The sequence below is a fragment of the Erpetoichthys calabaricus genome, chromosome 2 (genome assembly GCF_900747795.2).
Source record: "Erpetoichthys calabaricus chromosome 2, fErpCal1.3, whole genome shotgun sequence".
In the NCBI taxonomy this organism is placed as follows: domain Eukaryota; kingdom Metazoa; phylum Chordata; class Cladistia; order Polypteriformes; family Polypteridae; genus Erpetoichthys; species Erpetoichthys calabaricus.
In genome coordinates this window covers 283,161,542-283,185,751 of record NC_041395.2, presented here as the reverse complement: position 1 = coordinate 283,185,751, position 24,210 = coordinate 283,161,542, and the positions used below count along the sequence as shown (strand labels likewise).

General features: G+C 38.7%; 2 protein-coding genes across 3 annotated transcripts in view; both read right to left on the bottom strand.

The window, feature by feature from the left end:
• The window catches only part of zfyve27 (zinc finger, FYVE domain containing 27), a 126,049-nt gene extending 116,319 nt beyond the window's left edge, over nt 1-9,730 (bottom strand). For both annotated transcript variants that reach the window (XM_028795653.2, XM_028795654.2), the window contains exon 1: nt 9,567-9,730. The gene's annotated coding sequence lies outside the window, so the exon portion shown is untranslated. The remainder of the gene's footprint in view (nt 1-9,566) is intronic.
• Nucleotides 9,731-22,420: 12,690 nt separating this feature from the next.
• rrp12 (ribosomal RNA processing 12 homolog) overlaps nt 22,421-24,210 on the bottom strand; it is a 51,715-nt gene continuing 49,925 nt past the window's right edge. The window contains exon 34 of the mRNA XM_028795652.2: nt 22,421-23,052. Within this exon, the coding sequence (XP_028651485.1) occupies nt 22,953-23,052 (100 nt within the window). The 3' untranslated portion in view covers nt 22,421-22,952. The remainder of the gene's footprint in view (nt 23,053-24,210) is intronic.

Below are 24,210 nucleotides of genomic sequence, written 5' to 3'. Positions count from 1 at the left end.
TAAGGCTAATTTGGAAGGGTTGCCAGGAGAAAACCTCTTCTCTCTAAAAAGAACATGGCAGCACAGCTTAGGTTTACAAAGTTGCATCTGTACAAGCCAGAAGCCTTCTGCAAGAATGACCTTTGGACAGACAAGACCAAAGTGGAGATGTATGGCCATAAAGCACAGCGCCACATTTGGCGAACACCAAATACAGCATATCAGCACAAACACCTCATACCAACTGTCAGGCATGGTGATGGACGGGTGATGATTTGGGCTTGTTTTGCAGCCAGCGGACAGGGGCACATTGCAGTAACTGAGTTGACCATGAACTCCCCTGTATACGAAAGTATTTTAGAGTCAAATGTGAGGCAATCTGTCCGACAGCTAAAGATAAGCTGAAACTTGGTAATGCAACAGGACAATGACCCAAAACACAACAGCAAAACTACAACAGAATGGCCAAAAAAGAAAAGAATCATGGTGTTACAATGGCTCAGTCAAAGTCCAGACCTCAGCCCAATTCAAATGCCGTGGTGGGACCTTAAGAGAGCTGTGCATAAACGAATTCCCGCAAACCTCAATGAACTGAAGCAACACTGTAAAGAAGAGTGGGCCAAAAATCCTTAATGTGAGAGATAGATAAAGACGGACATAAACTGATTACTTCCAGTTATTGCTGCTAAAGGTGGTTCTACAAGCTATTGAATCATGGGATAGACTTAGTTTTTCACACATTGCTTCTCCATGTTGGCTTCATTTTTGTTAAATAAATAATGACATGATGGAATCTGTTGTGTGTTGTTTTACACTGCAGATGAGATTTAAATAATTTTACAACCTGGTAAGGGCAAGATTCTTTTTTTTATTATGTCCTGATACATAAAACCATAGAACTTTAAGAGTGTGTACTTTCTTTTTTACATGACTGTAGTTCATAAAGACCTCCTCAAGTAAAAAAAAAATTGTGATGAAAACATAATCTAACAATGTACTTATTAATGTGTATTGCTCATAGCAAACACATACATCTTCACTAATTTTTGAATTAGTTTAGAAAGGTTCTTTCAAATCAGGCCAATTATTTGATTAACAAATTAACAAATGTTTTCTGCCAGAAATAAAATATAACAAATGGCAAGTAAACAATTCTAATACAAATTGTAAAACAAAACCCTATTATGAAAACACAAATTTGTTAAATGAATAAAAAGAGGAGGCTGTGAAAGGATTTAAGCTTATTAAAACCTGAAAAAAATGATAATGTTTATATAAACCAAAAAATAAAATTATCAAGGCACTGGACCCAAAGTTATAGAAAGCATCCTGCTGCAATTTCCACGTAAAGATATTGCTTAGAATTTTGAACATGACAGTAGCATAGTTTAATAAAATTTTAAAAAATGCAATGTGACTTGAAAAACTGCAATATGTATATTATTTTACTCTTAGCTTGAAAAGGAATAATGATATATCCCAGTGTCAATCAGTTATAAAAATAAATGCACAGTCTAAAAAGTTGTATTACAATATGCATAAAGATTTTACATTATTTGAAGTGATACACAATAACTGGTAAACTACCTTGTGTCATGTACAGTATATGCACCTGGGGATTATCTACATGAAGTAAGCAGTTCCACTCCAGGACGCTCACACTGTCTACTTTTCCACCTGCAGCTCAGAGAAGCCACCCAGTGAGGGTAACTAACCTGGCCACAGCACCCAGAGCTGTGGCACTGCCCTTTCCAGTCGGGTCTCTATAAAGCCAGATGGTGCCCTTTGCACCTGGAACCCAACCTGGAGCAAGCTCAAGTGAGTTACCAATGCCTCCCTAACCTAGGAACACCTTTATTTGTTCGGCTATTATGCCGCCTTTTTCTGTTTGTGTCACCGTGCACAGTTATTGTTTATTCTGCTTATTAAAATGGGGAGACCCGACTCGTTCCCCAACATTGAAAGCACCTCTCTCTATTCTGTCCACCAGTCTCACTGTAATATAACAATGTCTCTCATTTGGTTGCAGGATGCATTTCACAGAATTAATGAATATAAGGCAAGATGGAACAATTACCACTGCCGAGTATAGTAGCTCATGTCAAAATAAAGTTTCACTGTATGATCACTAACCACTCTTTGTGTATGAACTATTTAATTCCCATTAAACAGAAATATAGCTTCTATTTAGATTTTGGTCTGCAAAATATTATACTGTTGTACTAGCAACTCCCAACAGCCTACTTGTTAAGAGTTAAAACCTCTGATAATAGTTTATAGAATCTTAGTTCATGTGTATAAATAAAACCACTTTAAAACCAAGGCTACACACATCAAAGCAGAAGTAGCCAACTGAGGTCAAATAAGACAGACATTAAAAATAAACAGTCATTAAAATCAACAGTTGCAAGAAAAACTATGTGAACCTATTGGAATTTCCTCATTTTCTAGATTAACCTTGTCATAAAATGTGATCTGATATTCATCTAAGTCACAAGTATAGACAAACATATCATGCTTACGCTAATAACACACAATTCTAATCATTTATGTCTTTATTGAACACACCTATCAAACAATCAGTGTGCTGTGGAAAAAGTAAGTGAACTCTTGGATTTAATAACTGGTCTATAGTGCTTTTCCAGCAATAACCTCTAACAAGTGCTTCTGGTAGCTGTGGAGCACACCTGCAGAATGTTCAGGAGGAATTTTGAACCATTCTTCATTATAAAACTGCTTCATCTCAGCTATATTCTCAGCATGTCTGGTGTACTCTGTTCTTGAAGTGATTCTTTTTTCATCATCTCCATTAGGTTAAGGCCTGACTAGGACACTCCAAAAGATGTATTTTCTTGTTTTGAAACATTCAATTCCTGGAGGAGGTATGCCAAAAAAAAATCAGGAGTGGTCTCCCCTAGACTTTCTCATCTACTCAGATACTGTATGGGGATGGATATTTGAGGAGTAAACCACAAGGCAATGATTATATTTTAATAATATGCACATTAAAGAGCCATCAACAACAAATCAAATCAAATTAATAATATATTGAACAATTATTATAAATGGAAAGTTGAATAAATAGGACTCTGACGCTGAATGAATAAGAGGAAAAGTACCACTTCCAGTTAACAGAAATACCCCAAAAGTTGATAGAAATCAATGTTTTGTAGCTAATACTTGTAGGCAAAATTTGGTTGACCTAAGTGAAAGTGTACTCAAGTTATTGTGTTTACATACACACACAGACATAATTCCAAAAATGATATTTTCGGGACTCAGGGAATCTAAAACATCGAATTTCTTCAAAATCTTGAAATGGAATTTTTGAAGGATTCCAATACTTTACCTATACTTCGTATATGAGAAAGTCAGAGAGGTCTAAAACGTCAAGATTCATCAAAATCTTGGCATCAAATCTTTGGATGATTACAATACTTTCACTATATTTTGTACACGAGAAAGTAAAAAGGTTGAGGACCTCTTGCCTAGAGATATCAAACAACATTGATCACATATGTGTCAGTAGGCCACTGTACTGAAGCATTTACTGTACTTGATTTTGATAGGCTTAGTGTTACCCAAAATTGTGCTGCGATAATGCTGTTTGCAGTAACCAAGATCCATGATAACGGTCTGATTCATCGCTTTGGATTTATATTAGCAGGGGGCCCTGACCAGATGGTACAACGATTTGCAGTAAATTGTTTACATTTAGTCAAATGACACTTGTATCAAAATGTTACACATTAAACTAAGAAAACATATTTAGAACAAAAGAAATTATAGTTACTTTTTATCTTCGTTTCAAAAGTTTCACTTAAGACATTTTTAGTTGTACTTTTTAGTTATACTTATTTAAAAACCATACAAGATAAGGTAAAGACTACCTTTAAAATCCAGCTTCATTTTTAAGAATGTCAACCTCGGCAAGGCTGCTATGCCTACACCCAATTTGCAAATTCCTAGCTAGTTAATTGTAGTCTAACGATGATTAGTTTATGGAGGCGGACTTGTTAACTTATCTGGAAAACACATTTTTTGAAAAAGGCACAGGTGGTATTATTTTGAACTGAATTGAATCACAAATCATCAGGTAGAAATCAAAAATGTAATTGAACTGACAAGTCAACATCAATTTACAGTCCTACTGGTCATTGTCTGGGTGAAATTTTCAGGTTCTAAATTAGTTTAATGTGAGTGTGGGTGGCGTGTGCGTATGACCTGTGGTACAGGTAACGTTCACATCCGAGCTGGCTCCTGTGTTGCATATCATGCAGGTACACCTTGAAACACTAGAAATAAACAAACTGAGGTAATGGACTGACAGACCTGTGGCAACTGGAGGTGAACTACCATAACCCTGACTGTAGAAGCCTACAAAATTAACTATTTAACTAAAACCTTCCAGGAAGCAAATAGACATTAAAAAAATGGAAACCTTACACATCTACCAGGTGACATAAAAGCAATTATGAAAAGGACAAAAAGCAGCAAATCCAACGCAGGTGTTTCGGTGAAGGTTGTAAGCATTATCGAGTATAGCATTACGATCCTAGTGAAAGTAAGGATTCAATTTAAGTGTAGACTTTCAACTTAACATTGCAATGGCTTACTAAAGTAAATGTATCTTCCTTGCTTCTGTCCTTTGGTGGACTCTCATATTCTCAACAAACTCACAACAGTGGTTCAGCATCTGCTCTAATTAGACTTGAGGGAGGTTATACTGGCAACCCATTGCAGGACACACACATGCACCAAAAGTCATGGCCATCAACCTAAACTGCATATTGCAGAAACATTGAAAGAAACCTGAAGAATAAAACCATGAAGACATAGGGAGAAAGAGCAAACTGCACAGACAATGCCCAGGCCAGGATCTGCCCTGAGGGCTTACAAGTCATAAGACAACAGCATTTAAAAAGTGTGTCACCACTTCACCCTTGGACGCAACAGTATAGTGCCCTCTACTATTATTGGCACCCCTTGTAAAAATTAGTAAGAAGGTTTAGGGAAAAAAAGAATCACTGTTTGCTGAAGAACCGTCATCTTGAACTGAAAAAATGAGTAACATCTGACGTTTAATTGAAACAAGTTCATTCAAATTAAAACAAAGCCCTCATCAGGAAATAAATATTTTTAACAAAAACAATTGTTGGCACCCCTGCATTTAATACTTTCTACAACCTCCCTTTGCCAATATAACAGCATGGTGTCTTCTCTTGTAACCTTTTATAAGGATGGAGAATGCACAGCACAGCATCTGAGACCATTCTTCTTCTTTACATAATCTCTCCAGATCATCCAGGGTCCTTGGCCCTCTCCCGTGTATTGTCCTCTTCAGCTCACTCCACAGGTTTTCAGTAGGGTTCAGGTCAGGGGAGTGAGATGGTCACAGCAGACCTTTGATTTTGTGGTCAGTTAACCATTGCAGGGTTGATTTGCACATGTGTTTCGGACCATTATTCTGCTGGAAGATCCAATGACGACCCAGTTTTAGTTTCCTGGCGGAGGCAGCAAGGTTTTGATTTAAAATCTCCTTATATTTCATGGAATCCATGATGCCATGTACCCTAACACTGTTTACAGGGCCTTTGGAGGAAAAACAGCCCCACAACATCACAGAACCTCCACCATATTTCACAGATGGGACAAGGTTCTTTTCATTATAGCCATCCTTCTTTTTAACTCAAACTCACTTTACGTGTTTATTCCCAAAAAGTTCAATTTTTGTTTGATGAGACCAAAGAACACGGTTCCAGTCAAAGTTGTAGTAACGTTTTACAAACTCCAGGCACTTACGTTTGTGGATAACTGATAAAATGCTTCTTTCTGGCATACCTTCCAAATAATCTGTTGGCATAGAGATCTGATGGTGGTTCTGGAGACTTGATAACCCCAGAATTTTACTTTTTCTTGCAATTCCCCAACAGTGATCCTTGGAGATATTATTCCCTCTCTTACTATCCTTCTCACTGTATGTGGGGGTAAAATAAACTTGGGTCCTCTTCCAGGAAAGTTTGTCACAATTCCAGTTGATGACCACTTTTTTATTATTGCCCTAACTGTAAAAATGGGCATTTTCAGGCGAGTAGCTATTTTTTTAATAACCATTCCCTGAGTTATGAAGGGCAACACACTTCTCCCTCATTTGGATTGAGTGTTCTCTTTACTTTGCCATGATGATGGTTGTCTAAGGAAATGTTATCCTGTGTCTCCTCACATGTATATCTCAGTTAATCAGGAAGTCATGGATTTCAGCTGGAAAGTTCCTATACACTCCAATCAACTTAACAATGTCCCATTGAAATGGGAAATGTGCTTCAGTCACATTGTTTCACATTCATTTCCAAGGATGCCAACAATTGTGGCACGTGTTTTTGTTAAAAAATATTTATTTTGTGATGATGGCTTTGTTTTTCTTTGAATGAACTTGTTTCAAATAAAAGTCAGATGTTTCTAATTTATTCAGTGCGAGATGACAGTTATTTTTTTTTCTAACCCTTCTTACTAATTTTTACAAGGGGTGCCAATAATAGTCGAGGGCACTATACTTCAGTCTGACTATCGGGCAAAGATTGGAATGGAACATTTATTCCCACATTGACAAAGCTGGGGGATTATGTGTTTTGACTTCTCCAGTGCTTTCTGCACTTCCAGCCATCTCTACTAATGGGTAAGCTTAGGGATATGCAGGTGGATGAGCCTATGGTGTACTGGATAATGGACTACCTGTCGGGCAGGCCACAGTTTATGAGACTCAAAGATTGTGTTTCTGATACGGATGTAAGCAACACTGGAGCACCACAAGGAACACTCCTGTATCCTTTTCTGTTCACTCCGTACACCTGTATATTCTGAACCTGATGGAGAACTTTGTTTCTTGGTGCAGAGAGAGAACATACACCAAGGAACTGGTTATTGACTTTCACCATACCAAACAGCTTCTCGGTTTCATTACTAGTCATGAAGGGTATGTAGAGGTGGTGCGCTACAAGCACTTGGAGGGTCCACATCAATGACAGGCTGGATTGGTCTCAAAACACAAATGAACGGTACAAGAAAGGACAGAGCAGGCCCTTTTTTCTTAGGAGACTGCACTTCTTTAATGTGGGGTAATGACATCCTTCACATTTTTTACAACTCTGTCTTGGCTTGTATGATTTTCTATGCTGTCGTGTGCTTGGCTGCCAACATCACTTCAAGAAAGGCCCCCTGAACCATCAAGCTGATCAAAAAGACACACACTCTTGGCCCTCTGGAGGTAATAGTGAAGGAGAGAATGAAGACAGAACTGAGTGCCATTATAAGTAATGCTGCACATCCACTCTATCATCCACAGCCAAGTCAAATGTTTTCTTTCATTTTAACCATTCTGATGTGTACTTGAAAGGATGTTTGTTGTTTTTCAGTCAGTCAGTCATTTCCAACCCACTATATCCTAATACAAGGTCACGGGGGTCTGCTAGAGCCAATCCCATCCAACACAGGGTGCAAGGCAGGAAACAAACCCCGGGCAGGGTGCCAGCCCACCGCAGGACACACACACACACACACACACAATAGAGACATCAGTCTCAAAATTTTAATTCAAGTTGAAGGTTTATCACCTCAATCAAATGGGCCTTCATTAGAGTTGCTGATTCACTGTTTGTTAGCTATTTGCAGAAAATTACAAGCATAACAATCTATATGATTTGTCACTGACCCTCCTCCATCCAGTTTCTCTTTTCGGAATTCTGCAAGGGAACTTGGTACCACTTACATATTACCAAGTTGCTACTCTAGCCCATGGGAAATGACACTACAGATACTAGAAGTCTTAAAATACAAGGATGAAAGGAATTAATCTTTTAATTAGCCTACCCAGCGCATAGTTCTAACACTACATAATTCAAAATATGACACAGGCAACTGTGTCTTCTGACTTTGTCTTGTTTTGCTGTCTCAGGTTTTCAGTTTTCATTATCAATTGGCCATATTTCTGTCATAATTTACAGTGACGTGACATTTATTTATCTTAAACTAATTGAAATTCCTCTGTTTTGCTGTGTGTACAACCTGATTTGTGTTTTAATGCAAGTAAATAGTGTGTAGTTTAACTTCTGTTACTGCATTATAGTTGTAAACCTGTCTGAGTGCTCTGCATCCATACTCAAGTAAAACATCCATTATCCTAACTACATGGTTACGGGGGTCTGCTGGAGCCAATCCCAGCCAACACAGGGCACAAGGCAGAAAACAAACCCTGGGCAAGGCGCCAGCCCACCGCAGAGCGCGCGCGCACACACACACACGCACACGCACACGCACACGCACACACACACACACACACCAAGCACATACTAAGGACAATTTAGAATCGCCAATGCACCTAACGTGCATGTCTTTGGACCGTTTAAGGAAACCGGAGCACCTGGAGCAAACCCACGCAGACACGGGGAGAACATGCAAACTCCACGCAGGGAGGACCCGGGAAGCAAACCCAGGTCTCCTTACTGCGAGGCAGCAGTGCTACCACTGCGCCACCGTGCCGCCCTGTTGTTTTTCATAATATTATAATACTTATTCATTTACTTGTTGAGCTTCTGTAAAAAGCCAAATTTCCCCCTGGAGCAATATAAAGTGCTATATATCTACATGTAATGCTATTTAATATGCTAAATATTAAAAGGGTTTTAAAAAATATCAGCTGATAGGAGTACAATTATGCAAAGTCAAAAGCTGGATGCTTATTAATAAACATTAATACTTACATTTACATAGAAATATAATCATATTTTTTTGGTGATTTCCCACTCTCTTAAAATAATTGCCAAATATTCTCCAGCAATAAACAGAAACCCATAAAGCAAAAGACAGAGTGTGTTTGCAGGCTGGAGTGTATACAGTTTAACAACCCATGAGCATTTTACCGGATCCATCCAAAACTGGATGGCTGAGGATGTGGCACACCCATCATATCCCTAGCCAGATTCTGCCAGGTGTACAGTGAGTACATCCAAACTTTATTACAGCGTCACATTTCTCCACCCGTTTTCTAAAAAGCTTATTAAAATGAAGGGTTACGGGAACTGGTGCCCACACCAGCTGCGCCTAGCACAAGGTGGAATCCATTCCTGGACTGGCACCTGTCCATTGCGGAGCCGCTCTGTAATAGTTGGCATTGTTTTATAAGGCACAGCCTATTCTAAAATAGTGTGCATGGTGTGCAAACAATCGACTGATTTTAGTCTCGGCAATGTGATCATTGAGTAGTATCTAAAGGCTGATTTCACCTTTGGTTAAACTTAAGTCAAGTGATTTTCATCTGATAGATAATATAACAATGAAAAATAAACAAACCGCTCCTAACTTAATGCATTTCCACCCTGACATTTTGCAACAGAAGTAACTCTATGTTCAGTTAGTAATAATCAAAAATTAAGTTTCGTTTCTTCTTCATTTTCTTTAAATGTGCTCAAAAGATTAAAAGTAAGTTTAAGGGAATCTGCAACGCGACTACTGTCTGACAGTTTTTAGACATACTGTACAACGTTTACGTGCACAACAGTCAAAAACAGGTAAAAAGCTCCCCGATTTCGTACCTGACTCCGCCTCTTCACTTCTGAATGAATCTCCCCTAGCATCCGAACTCAGAATCCGGTGAAAAGTCCCGGCACCGGAGAAGGGCAGCAACATTCAGCACTGTAAGCAGCTGCTTCCGTATTCGGCTGCCGGCGACACTGCCAGAGAGCATCGATAGAAGTGAGTCAGTCGAGCCCAGAGCCCATCGATCGTTACCTTTTGACACGTGGGTATTTAAATGAAGGCAGGCAAGCGCCTCCTGTACTCGTATTGTATTACGCGAGTAGATAGATAGATAGATACTGAGTGTGTGTGGCTGCAGATGTTCACTGTAATAGCGGTTCATATTATGTGTTCATTGACGTTCACTTCTTTTTTTATCTCATTAGGCTTAGTTGTATGTTATTATGATCTTGCTTTCAAGCACGTAGCAACTGTGTTTAATGCAGTTAAGAACTGTAGCAAAGGGGGTCGCGTTTCTCCCTCCGATGAAGCCCAAATTACAGTATACTAACCAGTAGCGTAGCCGTTTACATTAAGCCGTGCTGCTTACACCATAGACAGCTAAAATATTCTCATCTTTTAACACTGGCCATCTTGTTTTTCCAAATAGGAGTTTACTGTACCCGCAGCAAACAACATTTCAAGTTTATGGTTCTTACTGTTTGGAACTGTTATCCTAGGTCAGTCAGTCTTGTCGTTTAGATCCATACGGGTTTTTCTTATTCTAGCTGCCTCATTGTAGAGTACATAGTGGTTCTGTATATAATAACGATTCTTTGATTAATAATAGGTGACAAAGCAGTGTGTTGTAGTGGCATTGAGTTTTGAACCCCTAAGGTTGCTTTATCAGTTCCCATGGGGGTCTCACTATGAGTGACCTTGAGCAACTTGTCTAATCTGAGTGTGCATCAATTGGTAAAAAAAAATCTAGAAACACCTTGATGGCAAGGGTAGCACTCTGCCTTGCAACAAGGATACCTGGGCTCCAGTCCTGGGTGCTCCCTGAATGGAGATTGTGTGTACTCCACATGTCTGTGTGTATTTCTGTGGAGTGCTCCAATTTATTTAGGTGGACTGGTGATGATAAATTGGAACTTGATGTATGTGTGTTATCACCTCGCCATTGGCTGGTGCCCTATACTTGCTATTACAGGCTCCAGCTTCTCTACAACCCTGCTGTAAATAAGCAGCTTTAGATAATGGGTAGGCGATTAATGACACAGAAAATGAATGTGCAAATGATTATGGATTCTTATTTTGAATAAATAAAATCTGTCAACATGTATCATGGCTGAATTGAAATGTTTATAATATTTATATGAATATGAATGACTTTTCTGTTTATTTACACACAGTAGATTAATGTGTATTCAAACTAACAATTGTGCATATTGTGAATAGTGACATATTGTGGCATTTTTGCAAACCTTCCTCCTATCACAGGCTAGAAGACATGCCGCAGTTTGTCACTTTCATAACAGCCTTTCTTGTCATTAGCCAGTGTGTCATCTTGACATTCACTAATGTTCGGAGGGTATGTCATGTGTTAATCAATAAAAAGAAAAAGCTACTAACAAATGTATCTGGAGAAGCCATGACATAGTTCTAAAAATCCATCCATCCATCCATTATCCAACCCGCTATATCCTAACTACAGGGTCACGGGGCTCTGCTGGAGCCAATCCCAGCCAACACAGGGCGCAAAGCAGGAAACAAACCCCGGGCAGGGCACCAGCCCACCACAGTAGTTCTAAAAATACCACAGGGAATTTCTAAAGTAATCAGAGTTATTTCTTGTTATCTCAAGAGTATAATAATCTTTTCATTTTGGACAATTAAAACAAATTCTGATTGAAAATGGTTATGATGATTTCCACTGATTAAAAATTAGGGTCAGCCATTTTGCTTGGCATTATTGAAAAATGTACTGTGGTGCTCTAAGCTAATCAAATTTCGTATGTTCCCTATAACTTTGACAGCCTTTAAGCAGTATCTGGAGGAGGTATTCGGTCATCTTAGCTGTTAGCTAAAGAAATGAGCTGGATCGATGAATGGTTTTCTATCATTTGTCACATTTCTTATCTTCTTATTACTTACAAGCAGTGGGCTAAATCATTAAAACTGAAAGGAAGTAAAATGAATGTGCAGAATTGATGAAAGTGACCACTTTCTGGTGTTTATCTTTGAGTTAGTGCAAAGAATCTATTCAGTTATATGGCTGCAGCTCACTATACATACTGTATGTATATAATTGTACAGTAGCATGTAGACCTGCTCAAGAGATGTAGTTGTGTTCAACCAATCATTAAAATCCCCACGACGCTTGATCTAAGTTTCATTGACTGTGATATGATTGTTGGTACCAGACATGCCTTGAAGCAAATGGGCTATAGCAACAGCAGACTACAGCTGTGTATTAAGAAAAGAAGACAAGGCTACAGTGAGCATGTGAACAACAAAACTGAATAATTGACGCATATATGATATATGCTGCCATAGAGGACAGTAACATCAAAATTCAGTGTTAACAGCATGAATCCATGGATCCATTCACCTATATTTACTTCAGCTATTTAGGTCGGGGACTGAAGTTTGATTGTGAGGAGAATATTTTTGTAGCATACATGGCACAACAACTTAACCTCATTTAAGTGCTAAAGGGTACATTCTGTGAAATGGACATTCCAAGAAAATAAAGGGCTATGTCACAAAGTACGCATCATCTTAAGCTGGTTCCAGAAAATTTAGTCCAATAGCCCATAAAGTATCCAGGTCTTCATGCAATGGGGCAGGGGTCACCAACTCCAGTCCCGGAGGACCACAGTGGCTACAGGTTTTCATTGTAAACCTTTTTTTATTAGTGATCTGTTTTTGCTGCTAATTAGCTTCTTTTGAATTGATTTTAATTGACTTGCTCTTTTAAGATTTGTTCCCCTGAATTTCTTCATCGTTCCTCTGAATTGCTTAATTTCTTTCCTTAATGGCACCCAAACAGAAATGAATTGTGAAGTGAGTGACCCAATAAAAGACCAACTAAGTCAGGGCCTCCAACTCCAATCAATTTTACTCCAACCATTTGCCTAATTAGCCGCCGAGTCTTGTCGTAAATTAAACCCGTTCTTTAATTTTTGTTTTTTCTGTCCTCCCTGGCCATCGGACCTTACTTTGTTTCTATGTTAATTAGTGTTCCCTTATTTTAATTCTTATTTATTTTGTCTTTTTTTTTCTTTCTTCATCACGTAAAGCACTTTGAGCTACATTATTTGTATGAAAATGTGTTATATAAATAAATGTTGTTGTTGTTTAATTCCATGGCTTGTTGCTGCAGTCATTGTACAATAAGCATACATTTCCGAAATTGTTCATTTTCTCTTTTCTAACAGCACTGTTAAAATGTTTTTGGGGATCCGAGCAGCTCATCATTCCCGAGACCTTCATCTTTCTTTATTTTCAGATATTGTATGATGGACACAGTTTGCTGGTCATGTTTTGGCTCATTTTGTATCTCACTATTGTTTGTCAGGTAATTAAGGAAAAAAGAAACAATTAAGAGGTCTGAGTCTTCAAGAGCAAGTCAATTAAAACTCATTCAAAAGAAGTTAATTAGTAGCAAAAACAAGTCACTGATTAAGAAAAGGGTTAGAATGAAAACCTGCAGCCACTGTGGTCCTCCAGGACCAGAGTTGAGGACCCCTGCAATAGAGCACCTTTGAGATAAGATGAACTTGGGAATTTGCTGAATGAATTGGTGACCCAAACATTTCCAGTAACTATGCAATGGTAACAGAAATTTCCAGCATCTTGTTGGATCCATACGTGAAAGAATTTAGGCTCTTCTGGAGACAAAAGTTAGCCCTGCATGATACTAGATGGGTGTACCTAATAAAGTGGACATTTTATCTTGCATCACTCTTCTGTCATTGCATCATATTTTATGACAATCTCAAATGTGAATGTACAGAATATTTGAACTATTAGAATTTCAGAATGACATGAACAAAACCTTATAATTTGCTTTTTTTTGTGATGAATTTTTTTGTTATCAAAGTATCAATCCTAAACAATTACAACAGTTCACAGAAAAGTACACCTGGCCTTATAACAACAAAGATAGCCCTGGAGTGGAAGGCACAATGAAAACATGGGAAAACAAAAAGAGAGGAGAATAAATGAATAAATAAATAATTTAAGTGGATCTTGGAATGCAGTTTCCCTCTAAATGACTATGAACAACTTGCATGGCTGCCTGCCAGTTTAAAATACAAGTACTAGATGAACAACCTTATTTGAAACTAAAAAATCCCATCATACTTCATAAAGTCACAAGTGCGATAAGTGACAAATACAAAATTTCTATTATTGAGATGAGTATAATCGCTAGACAAAATGTTTTTATTTGCAGACATTTATCGTAAAGAATGTTTCCTATTTAATGTAATAGCTGAAGTTTACATTTATATTAATTTGTTCAGTACACTTTTATCCAAAGCATCTTACAAAAGAGGTTAACATAACTGAGTGAACATCAGCCTGGGGGACTATTTCAGGATAAGTGTTATAGTGCAAGGGTACGCAACTGATCATCACAAGTAAAACGCTTAGAATAAAATACAAGCTAGTTACAATTCCTAGGTTACAAAACCTAATAGCTAATATCAGTTTAGAAATGCACCAAACAAGAGAGTCTTCAAACATTTCTGAAACACATTGAGTGAGTCTGAATTTTGAATGGAGGTGGGCAGAGTGTTCCACCGGCCAGGAGCTACACATCTACATATAAAAAGAGTTTGAACTGAGATTTGATACTATGCAGAGATGGCATCACCAGACATCATTCACAAGTAGCTCCATATACAGTATATATTGTAGAAGTTGATCCATTGACTACTCTGTAGGCAAGCATCAAGGATCTGAACGTAATACGAGCCACAACAGGAAGTCAATGTAGTGATCTGAAAAGTGAAGTGACATGTGTGGCTGGTTTAACACCAGACTTGCCACTTCATTTTGAATTATCTGCAGCAGTTTGTGGATACATGCTAGCACTTCCTTCCATCAGAGTGTTCAGACGTGACAAGACCCAAGCCCGAACCAGGAATTGTGCTGCATACTCTGTTCTATACGGTCTGATCATGGGGATATTGTACATAGTGAATCTGCATCACCTGCAAACCAGAGCAACATGGTTCCCAAAGGGCAGCTAGTCATTGATCACTATGTTCCGTTCTCCCTTGGCGGGTCTTAGTGATAATCAGCCAAGCTGAATAGAGGTGCGGCACTGAATAGACAGGTGGGCTGAAGTAACAAGAAGGTCCATCGTTGCCATGTTGAGCTGAAAATGGTATTCCTTCATCTACATTCCAATATCAGTGAGACATGCAGGGATTCTGGCTGATGCCATGTGGTCCTCAGGCGGAAACGACAGGAACAGTTGCATATCATCAGCACGGCTCAGTGATGGGGGCTTAAGTTTAAGAAGATCAGAAATGCCCTAGACCAAAACTTAAAATACAGAAAATTAAAATTGAAAAAAATATACTTTTTCTTATAGCCAATTGAATGTGAGTTACCAGAAAGTAAGCAGTTATAATACTTTTTAGACAAAGCAAATAAATATGCTGTAGATCTCAAAGAATGGTTGCACCTTCATAGTTTAATTTGATAAATGAATGCTAATTGCAAAATTTTCTGCAATGTTGTTTTATTTACATTTCCCCCATGCCTGGTCATGGCCCGTGTGGAGTTTACGTTCTTTCCCTTCATCTGTGTGGGTTTTTCTCACACATCCCCAAAGACATGCAGGTTAGCATAATTAGATGTGAACTGAATGGCTATGTGCATAAGTAGGACTTGAGACTGTTGTCCCATCTAGGGCTGCTTCATGCCTTGTGCCTGTTGCTGCTGGGATGATCGCTAGTCCTCTACAACCGTGAATTGGATTAGGTGGGTTTTAGAATTTTGTATTGTTATTTTGATTCTAAGGGAATCACAGTTAAACAAGGCAGCACTGGAAGCCACTCTGTTCTTCACAGGCACAAGTCCATTCATTCACCCAATCATTTTCTTTAGCCACTTATCGAGAGCTCTTAAACTCTTTTATATATCATATACAAAGATAAATCTTGTATGCAGTAACTTAAGTAACTGTGACACTGCACATTTTTACAACTACAATTTTACACAAAAATATAAACTATAAATTTAATGTGATGCCCATTATGTGAAGGCGCATCTCACTGTAAATTGCTGTCCAGCAAGAAAAAAAAACACATTTTACTCTTTTAGCCACACAGCCATCTCTATTCACGTAATTTTTGCTATTTAATTTTTATTATGTGAAGAATGCTTGTGAGAGACATATAAACCTATATAAAATTTATTTTTTAACAATTGGCTTTTGGCGGTTTAAGCCCCTTCCCTCCTCTCCAGAGACCACACAGAGCTTTTTACATTATGTTGATTTGTGCCATTGATGGACATGCTTTTATTACTTCTCCTACCCTTTATTTCTTTATTTTGTCTTTTATTTTTTATTTCTTATAAGTTGCCACATATTTATATATTCGAGGTCTTCATCCCTCATTACCTGGAATTGTATTGTTTCCTCGCCTGTTCAGAAACCTTTCTTAGCGCTTGATGCACTGAAGGCATAATCTAAGAGCACAACTAACTGGCACAGCCTGTGAGGAAATGCTGAATTAGCCCCCTAAATATCCCATGGCACCTGTACACCAGGGACATGTGTTCAGGAGAGGCAGGTCATCATGAAAAGTGTAAAAACTATTAACAACATAAAATTAATTTGTCCACTTGTCTGTGCTATAAGTATGTTTTCTGTATGATTCCAATAACTTTGATCATTTTTATAGTCAAAATCACTGAATGTGCACATTTCCCATTCAAATACAGGGGAGCAACACGAGGTGCGGCAGCAACAAGCTCAGCCTCTCCTCAGACTCCACTATCCCTCACGCACTGGGTTGATGTATGCAGCTGGTGTGTGCCTGTTGCTGTCTCTCTGTATGTCGCCAATATAACATTTGCAGACATGTTTATCATACACCCTGACATTCCACATTCTGGCTAATATCTTTAATGAATATGTGCAGCAGATTTAGTCTTGCTGATTAGACAAAAAACCGCAGAGAAAAAGCACAAGTTGAGGCAGACAGTACCATGCAGCACTGAAGAGGGCACATGTGAGCCCAACAGGTGCTTCGTGCTGCTATTCCTCTACACACCAATAAGTTAGCGATATCAGAAAGTCAAGTGCAGTGCAGTGGTCCGTTTATTTTTATTTTTTGTTCTGACTGACTGCCAAAATAGGGCAGCACGTTGGCACAGTGGTAGCACTGCTGCCTCGCAGTAAGGAGACCTGGGTTCGCTTCTCGTGTCCTCCCTGCGTGGAGTTTACATGTTCTCCCCTCGTCTGCATGGGTTTCCTCCCACAGTCCAAAGACATGCAGGTTAGGTGCATTGGCGATCCTAAATTGTCCCTGGTGTGTGTGCTTGGTGTGTGTGTGCATGCCCTGGGTGGGCTGGTGCCCTGCCTGGGATTTGTTCCTATGCAGGCAGTTCCTGGAGGATGAAAGAACTGATACCATTGACTGGCCCCCACGCTCACCTGACGTAAATCCAATAGAACACCTATAGGACATTATGTTTCGGTCCATCTGACGCCACCGGGTTGCACCTCAGACTGTCCAGGAGCTCAGTGATGCCCAGGTCCAGATCTGGGAGGAGATCCCCCAGGACACCATCGGTCATCTCATTAGGAGCATGCCCTGACATTATCATGCATGCATACTGTACAAGCACATGGGGGCCATACAAACTACCGAGTACGATTTTGAGTTGCTGCAATGAAATTTGGGCAAAATGGACTAGCCTGCCGCATCATTTTTTCACTTTGATTTTTAGGGTGTCTTTGAATTCAGCCCTCTGTAGATTGATAATTTTCATTTCCATCAGATGATGTGGAATCCTTTCGTTCCTAACACACTACCCAGTCCATATCAGTATAGATGTCCAGCAGGATTTTTTTTGCCATTGAAATCTGATGTGTTTTCAAAGCATTCCTTTAATTTTTTTGAGCAGTTTATATACATACATACACACACACACACACACACACATATATATATACACATTTATACAGTATGTGATAAAAAGATGTGAAGTAAGAATGCTTTCACAAATATAAATTCTAATTGCTTATTTTTATCAATTTACAAAATATAAAGTGAGCTAACAGAAGAAAAATCTTAATCCCATCAATACTTGTTGTGACTACCCTTTGCCTTCACACCAGCATCAATTCTAATAGGTATACTTGCACAAAGTTAGGGATTTTGTAGGATTATAGTCAGGTGTATGATTATCCAATTATACCAAACAGTTGCTAATGATCATCGTTTTCATATGTAGGTTGAAACACAGTCATTAACTGAAACAGAAACAGCTGTATTGGAGGCTAAAAGCTGGGTGAGGAACAGCCAAACCCTGGTACTATGGTGACCTGTGCCATGAAGCTGTCTTCCACAGCCTCATAGGAGCACAGCAACAAGACACAAGGTACTTAAACTGCATCAGCAAGGTTTTTCCTAGGCAAAAGATTTTAAATCAGACTGATGTTTCAAGATGTGCTGTTCAAGCTCTTTTGAAGAGGCACAAAGAAATGGGCAACATTGAGGATCATAGATGCTGGTGGTTTGCAAAGGAAACTTCGTGCGGTAGATGAAAAGACATATCATGCTTACTTCCCTTTGAAACTGGAATAAGTCCAGCAGAGCCATCAGCTCAGAACTGGTAGAAACATGTGGGACCTAGGTACACACATTTAAAGTCCAGAGAAGTCTGGCCAGGAGAGGTCTTCATGGAAGAATTGTTGCAAAAAAGCCATATCCCTGCCATAGAAACTAGGTCAATCGACTCAACTATGCATGAAAACATATGACCTGGAGTACAGAAAAATGGCAGCAGGTGCTCTGGTGTTCTTAATGCTGAGAAATACAAGCAAATACTTATCCACCATGCAGTATCATCAGGGAGGCATCTGATTGGCTCCAAATTTATTCTGCAGCAAGACAATGATCCCAAACATACAGCCAATGTCATTAAAAACTATCTTCAGCGTTAAAGAAGAACAAGGAGTTCTGCACAGAGCCCTGATGTCAACATCATCGAGTGTGTCTGGGATTACATGAAGAGAAAGAAGGATATGAGGCAGTCTACATCCACAAAAGATATGTGGTTAGTTCTCCAAGATGTTTGGAACAACCTACCTGCCGAGTTCCTTCAACAACTGTGTGCATGAGCAAGTGTACCTAGAATTGATGCTGTTTTGAAGGCAAAGGGAGGTCACACCAAATATTTGATTTAGATTTATTTTCTGTTCATTCACTTTGCATTGTTAATTGATAAAAATAAACAATTCTATTTGTTGTAAGCATTCTTAGTTTACGGCATTTTTTCCCCACACCTGGCTAAAACTTCTGCACAGTACAGTATATAGAAACAAAGGTCTGTGATATGGTTTACATATCTATAGCTAGAAATCCACAAAGAAGAAAATGCTTCCGACCTATTTGCACCCTGTATACAATATTTAATGTTATGTTTAGGTCAATCCCCAAGAAGTCTCAAGTAGTGCACATACAGTGGTGTGAAAAACTATTTGCCCCCCTTCCTGATTTCTTATTCTTTTGCATGTTTGTCACACAAAATGTTTCTGATCATCAAACACATTTAACCATTAGTCAAATATAACACAAGTAAACACAAAATGCAGTTTGTAAATGGTGGTTTTTATTATTTAGGGAGAAAAAAAAATCCAAACCTACATGGCCCTGTGTGAAAAAGTAATTGCCCCCTGAACCTAATAACTGGTTGGGCCACCCTTAGCAGCAATAACTGCAATCAAGCGTTTGCGATAACTTGCAATGAGTCTTTTACAGCGCTCTGGAGGAATTTTGGCCCACTCATCTTTGCAAAATTGTTGTAATTCAGCTTTATTTGAGGGTTTTCTAGCATGAACCGCCTTTTTAAGGTCATGCCATAGCATCTCAATTGGATTCAGGTCAGGACTTTGACTAGGCCACTCCAAAGTCTTCATTTTGTTTTTCTTCAGCCATTCAGAGGTGGATTTGCTGGTGTGTTTTGGGTCATTATCCTGTTGCAGCACCCAAGATCGCTTCAGCTTGAGTTGACGAACAGATGGCCGGACATTCTCCTTCAGGATTTTTTGGTAGACAGTAGAATTCATGGTTCCATCTATCACAGCAAGCCTTCCAGGTCCTGAAGCAGCAAAACAACCCCAGACCATCACACTACCACCACCATATTTTACTGTTGGTATGATGTTCTTTTTCTGAAATGCTGTGTTCCTTTTACGCCAGATGTAACGGGACATTTGCCTTCCAAAAAGTTCAACTTTTGACTCATCAGTCCACAAGGTATTTTCCCAAAAGTCTTGGCAATCATTGAGATGTTTCTTAGCAAAATTGAGACAAGCCCTAATGTTCTTTTTGCTTAACAGTGGTTTGCGTCTTGGAAATCTGCCATGCAGGCCGTTTTTGCCCAGTCTCTTTCTTATGGTGGAGTCGTGAACACTGACCTTAATTGAGGCAAGTGAGGCCTGCAGTTCTTTAGACGTTGTCCTGGGGTCTTTTGTGACCTCTCGGATGAGTCGTCTCTGCGCTCTTGGGGTAATTTTGGTCGGCCGGCCACTCCTGGGAAGGTTCACCACTGTTCCATGTTTTTGCCATTTGTGGATAATGGCTCTCACTGTGGTTTGCTGGAGTCCCAAAGCTTTAGAAATGGCTTTATAACCTTTACCAGACTGATAGATCTCAATTACTTCTGTTCTCATTTGTTCCTAAATTTCTTTGGATCTTGGCATGATGTCTAGCTTTGAGGTGCTTTTGGTCTACTTCTCTGTGTCAGGCAGCTCCTATTTAAGTGATTTCTTGATTGAAACAGGTGTGGCAGTAATCAGGCCAGGGGGTGGCTACGGAAATTGAACTCAGGTGTGATACACCACAGTTAGGTTATTTTTTAACAAGGGGGCAATTACTTTTTCACACAGGGCCATGTAGGTTTGGATTTTTTTTCTCCCTAAATAATAAAAACCATCATTTAAAAACTGCATTTTGTGTTTACTTGTGTTATATTTGACTAATGGTTAAATGTGTTTGATGATAAGAAACATTTTGTGTGACAAACATGCAAAAGAATAAGAAATCAGGAAGGGGGCAAATAGTTTTTCACACCACTGTAAATTAGTATTAACTGTGGCAGACAGCAATGAAGATGCCTTTTTGCAGATGTAGTGGGCACGTTATCACAATACACAAAACTTAAAGTGAGTAACATTTTTACATGCAGGCAAACCCGTCCAACTTTTTGTGAGTGAGCATTAAAACAAATTACTATGCTTTCTTTACAGCAGCTGTCCCAGATGAAGAAACCAATCTGAAGCTGCACTGCATGAAAGACAGTTTTGCAGACATTCAGGAAAATATGAAATACCTGACAGAAAAATAATACACTAGATAGGTATACTCAAAGAGGACACCTAATATAAGATTTTATATTCAAAATTGTTGACCAATTTTCATTTAAAAATAAACATTCCACTCATGATGCCCCACTAACTTTATCAGATTTAAGTAATGTGGACAATACAACAGGTATTTTTCTTTAAGTAGTTAGCCAATTGAGACTTGGGTAGAAGGCCAGGTGTCAAAGCCAATTACAACACCAGTGAACACTAAAACTTCCACAAAAGCTACACACACACAAACAATCATAGCAGATATTTATAATTACTCATTTTACCTAGTAACCTGATAAATCATGAGAATATATAAAACATACTGGTACTCATACAGCTTGTGTTTTATATATATTTCAAAAGATCTGGAGAGTTGTCCATAACCATAAGTTTGTCAATTGTTGAGATCTACTTGTCAGTTGATCCAAAAAGTAGGAAGGAAAAAGAATCCCCTTCTGTGTTTTGTCTGTCTTTGATAGGGCAAAAGAATTATCTTTGATTAACTGGTTACGATTTGACTGGTTAGTTTAGTCTTCTCACTTGTTACTGAGAAATCAAAAATAAACAGTAATTCCAATGTAGCTGTAAGACAACAACAGATTACTGGTTAGCAAATGATACTGTATCTCAAGTCTTGGTCACTGCAAAGGAAAAATAATACAAAGAAATCTTACCTTCTTCCCAAAATCTAAACAAATGATATCATAAAGCAGGTGAATAAAGATGCATTTTTAACCACTGATTCTTTCATTCATTTTGTTAAGTGGATGAAAGAAAAAAAAAAAAGACATTAAATATTAATAATTGATCACTGCTTATTAATAAAACATAAGCATACCTCTTGATCTCAAGTTCCTTATATGCTACGGAATTTCATCTTTAGTAAGGCACCAGAATGTACACAACAATTTGAAAACAAAAACATTTTTTTGCTCCTTAATAGTCAGTCAGTCATTATTCAACCCGCTATACCCTAACACAGGGTCACAGGGGTCTGCTGGAGCCAATCCCAGCCAGCATAGCAAGCAGGAATAAATCTCGGGCAGGGCCCCAGCCCACCGCAGGGCACAACACCCACCCATACACCAAACACACAATAGGAACAATTTAATATTGCCAATGAGCCTAACCTGCATGCCTTTGGACTGTGATGGAAGAAACCCACGCAGACACTTGGAGAACATGCAAACTCCACACAGGGAGGACCCGGGAAGCGAACCCAGGTCTCCTAACTGCGAGGCAACAGCGCTACCACTGTGCCACCATGCCACCCTCCTTAATAGTATTTACACTTAATAGAAAAACTTTTTTTGCTAATAGTTTTCATGACATATTTTAATAATTTCAGGAAAATAAATACAAACTTTATATCATAATCAACATTTAAAACACACATACTTCAGACCCCTTTTTAACAAAAGATGTTTAAATGTGAACGCATTATTTTACAGCCATTCAGAATAAGCTGCATATTACAGTCTCCCAACATTCATCTGGTAACTTTTTTCTTTCATTTTTTGTTAAACACTGCAGAAAAATACAAAACGGAATAACATAGTGAAAAGGGGGAAGAAAAAGGCAGGTTTTAGGCTTTCTGCTTAAAAGAAAAAAAAATTATGTTGAATTGAGGTTCTCTAGTTAGTGGCCCTTTAAAATAAAGCCAATTATCAGCACAACTTCGCAATTTGTTTTCCACACTGAACAAAAATGTAATCCGTTGTTTCCTAGGAAAACAACAAAATGAACTGAAGCCAAACAACAGCTCCTCACAGGCACTCTTGTTCATCATGCATTCACACACAAGTTAAGAGCAGCTCCATGTAATAGTTCTGGTGTATGCAACTTCAATTTAAACTTTCCGTTTCTTCTGCATTTTCTTTCCAGTTTTTGCTCCTTTCTGTGCTCCTCTAATCAATCCTTTGAACTGCCCTTGTAACTTTGCTCTTTTCCTAGGGAGTAAAAATATGTTACAGAGTATTAGGACAAGGCCAGAGGTGTCTGGTTTTGTGTGCATTTTAAACATTTAATTTTAAATAAGCTGAGACAACATTTATTATGGTATTTTATGTAAATAAACTTTTGTAACCTTTCATTTAAATAAAAATGATGTACTGTATACTTCATTAAATATTTTAACTATCCATTTTAGGAAATACAATTTATACTTCTACTGCACCTTTTACTTAAGGAAATATTCCATCCATCCATTATCCAACCCACTATATCCTAATTACAGGGTCACGGGGGTCTGCTGGCGCCAATCCCAGCCAACACAGGGCACAAGGCAGGAAACAAACCCCGGGCAGAGCGCCAGCCCACCGCAGGGCACACACACCAGGAACAATTTAGGATCGCTAAAGCACCTAACCTGCATGTCTTTGGACTGTGGAAGGAAACCAGAGCAAACCTAAGCAGACCCGGGGGTAATACGCAAACTCCACGCAGGGAGGATCCGGGAAGCGAACCCAGGTCTCCTTACTGCGAGGCAGCAGCGCTACCACTGCGCCACCGTGCCGTCTTAAGAAAATATTACAGTTAATAAATCAATTACAATTTACTACAAGCTTTTTTTTTTAATAATGTCATTAATCAGTTTTCATTCTAACATGCTTAAGGTTATTTATAAAGATGCTAGACAGACACAGGGCTCATCAGCTTGGCTATTACTGCTCAAATAAGATATTTTATAGAGATGGATGAATGGTTTGGGCACGTTCTGTTGGACCATCAGAGACAAAGACTGTTGAGCTGCTGATGTTTCACTAGGAGCAGTGGCTAATATGATTTTGGTATGAAATCAAAGTGAAGATATTATCAGCTATTCATTGTTATTTATTGTTTCAAGATGAAGGGAGGAAAACCAATTCTGAATCATATAAGTGCAAACATTAGCTGTAGGCAGAAGTAGAAAGTTGAAATTTCACAACGTTGCACTGTGGCATGTAAACCCCCCATTACACCTAAAAATGCATCTCTGCAAGCAAACTGGGGCCAACAACTGAAACAAGGGTGAGCTGACAAGAAAAGCCAACAATGCAGGGTTCTGGAAGTACTATAATATGTGGGGCATTAAACTCACAGATTCCTTATCAGGGTAAGGCAATTAA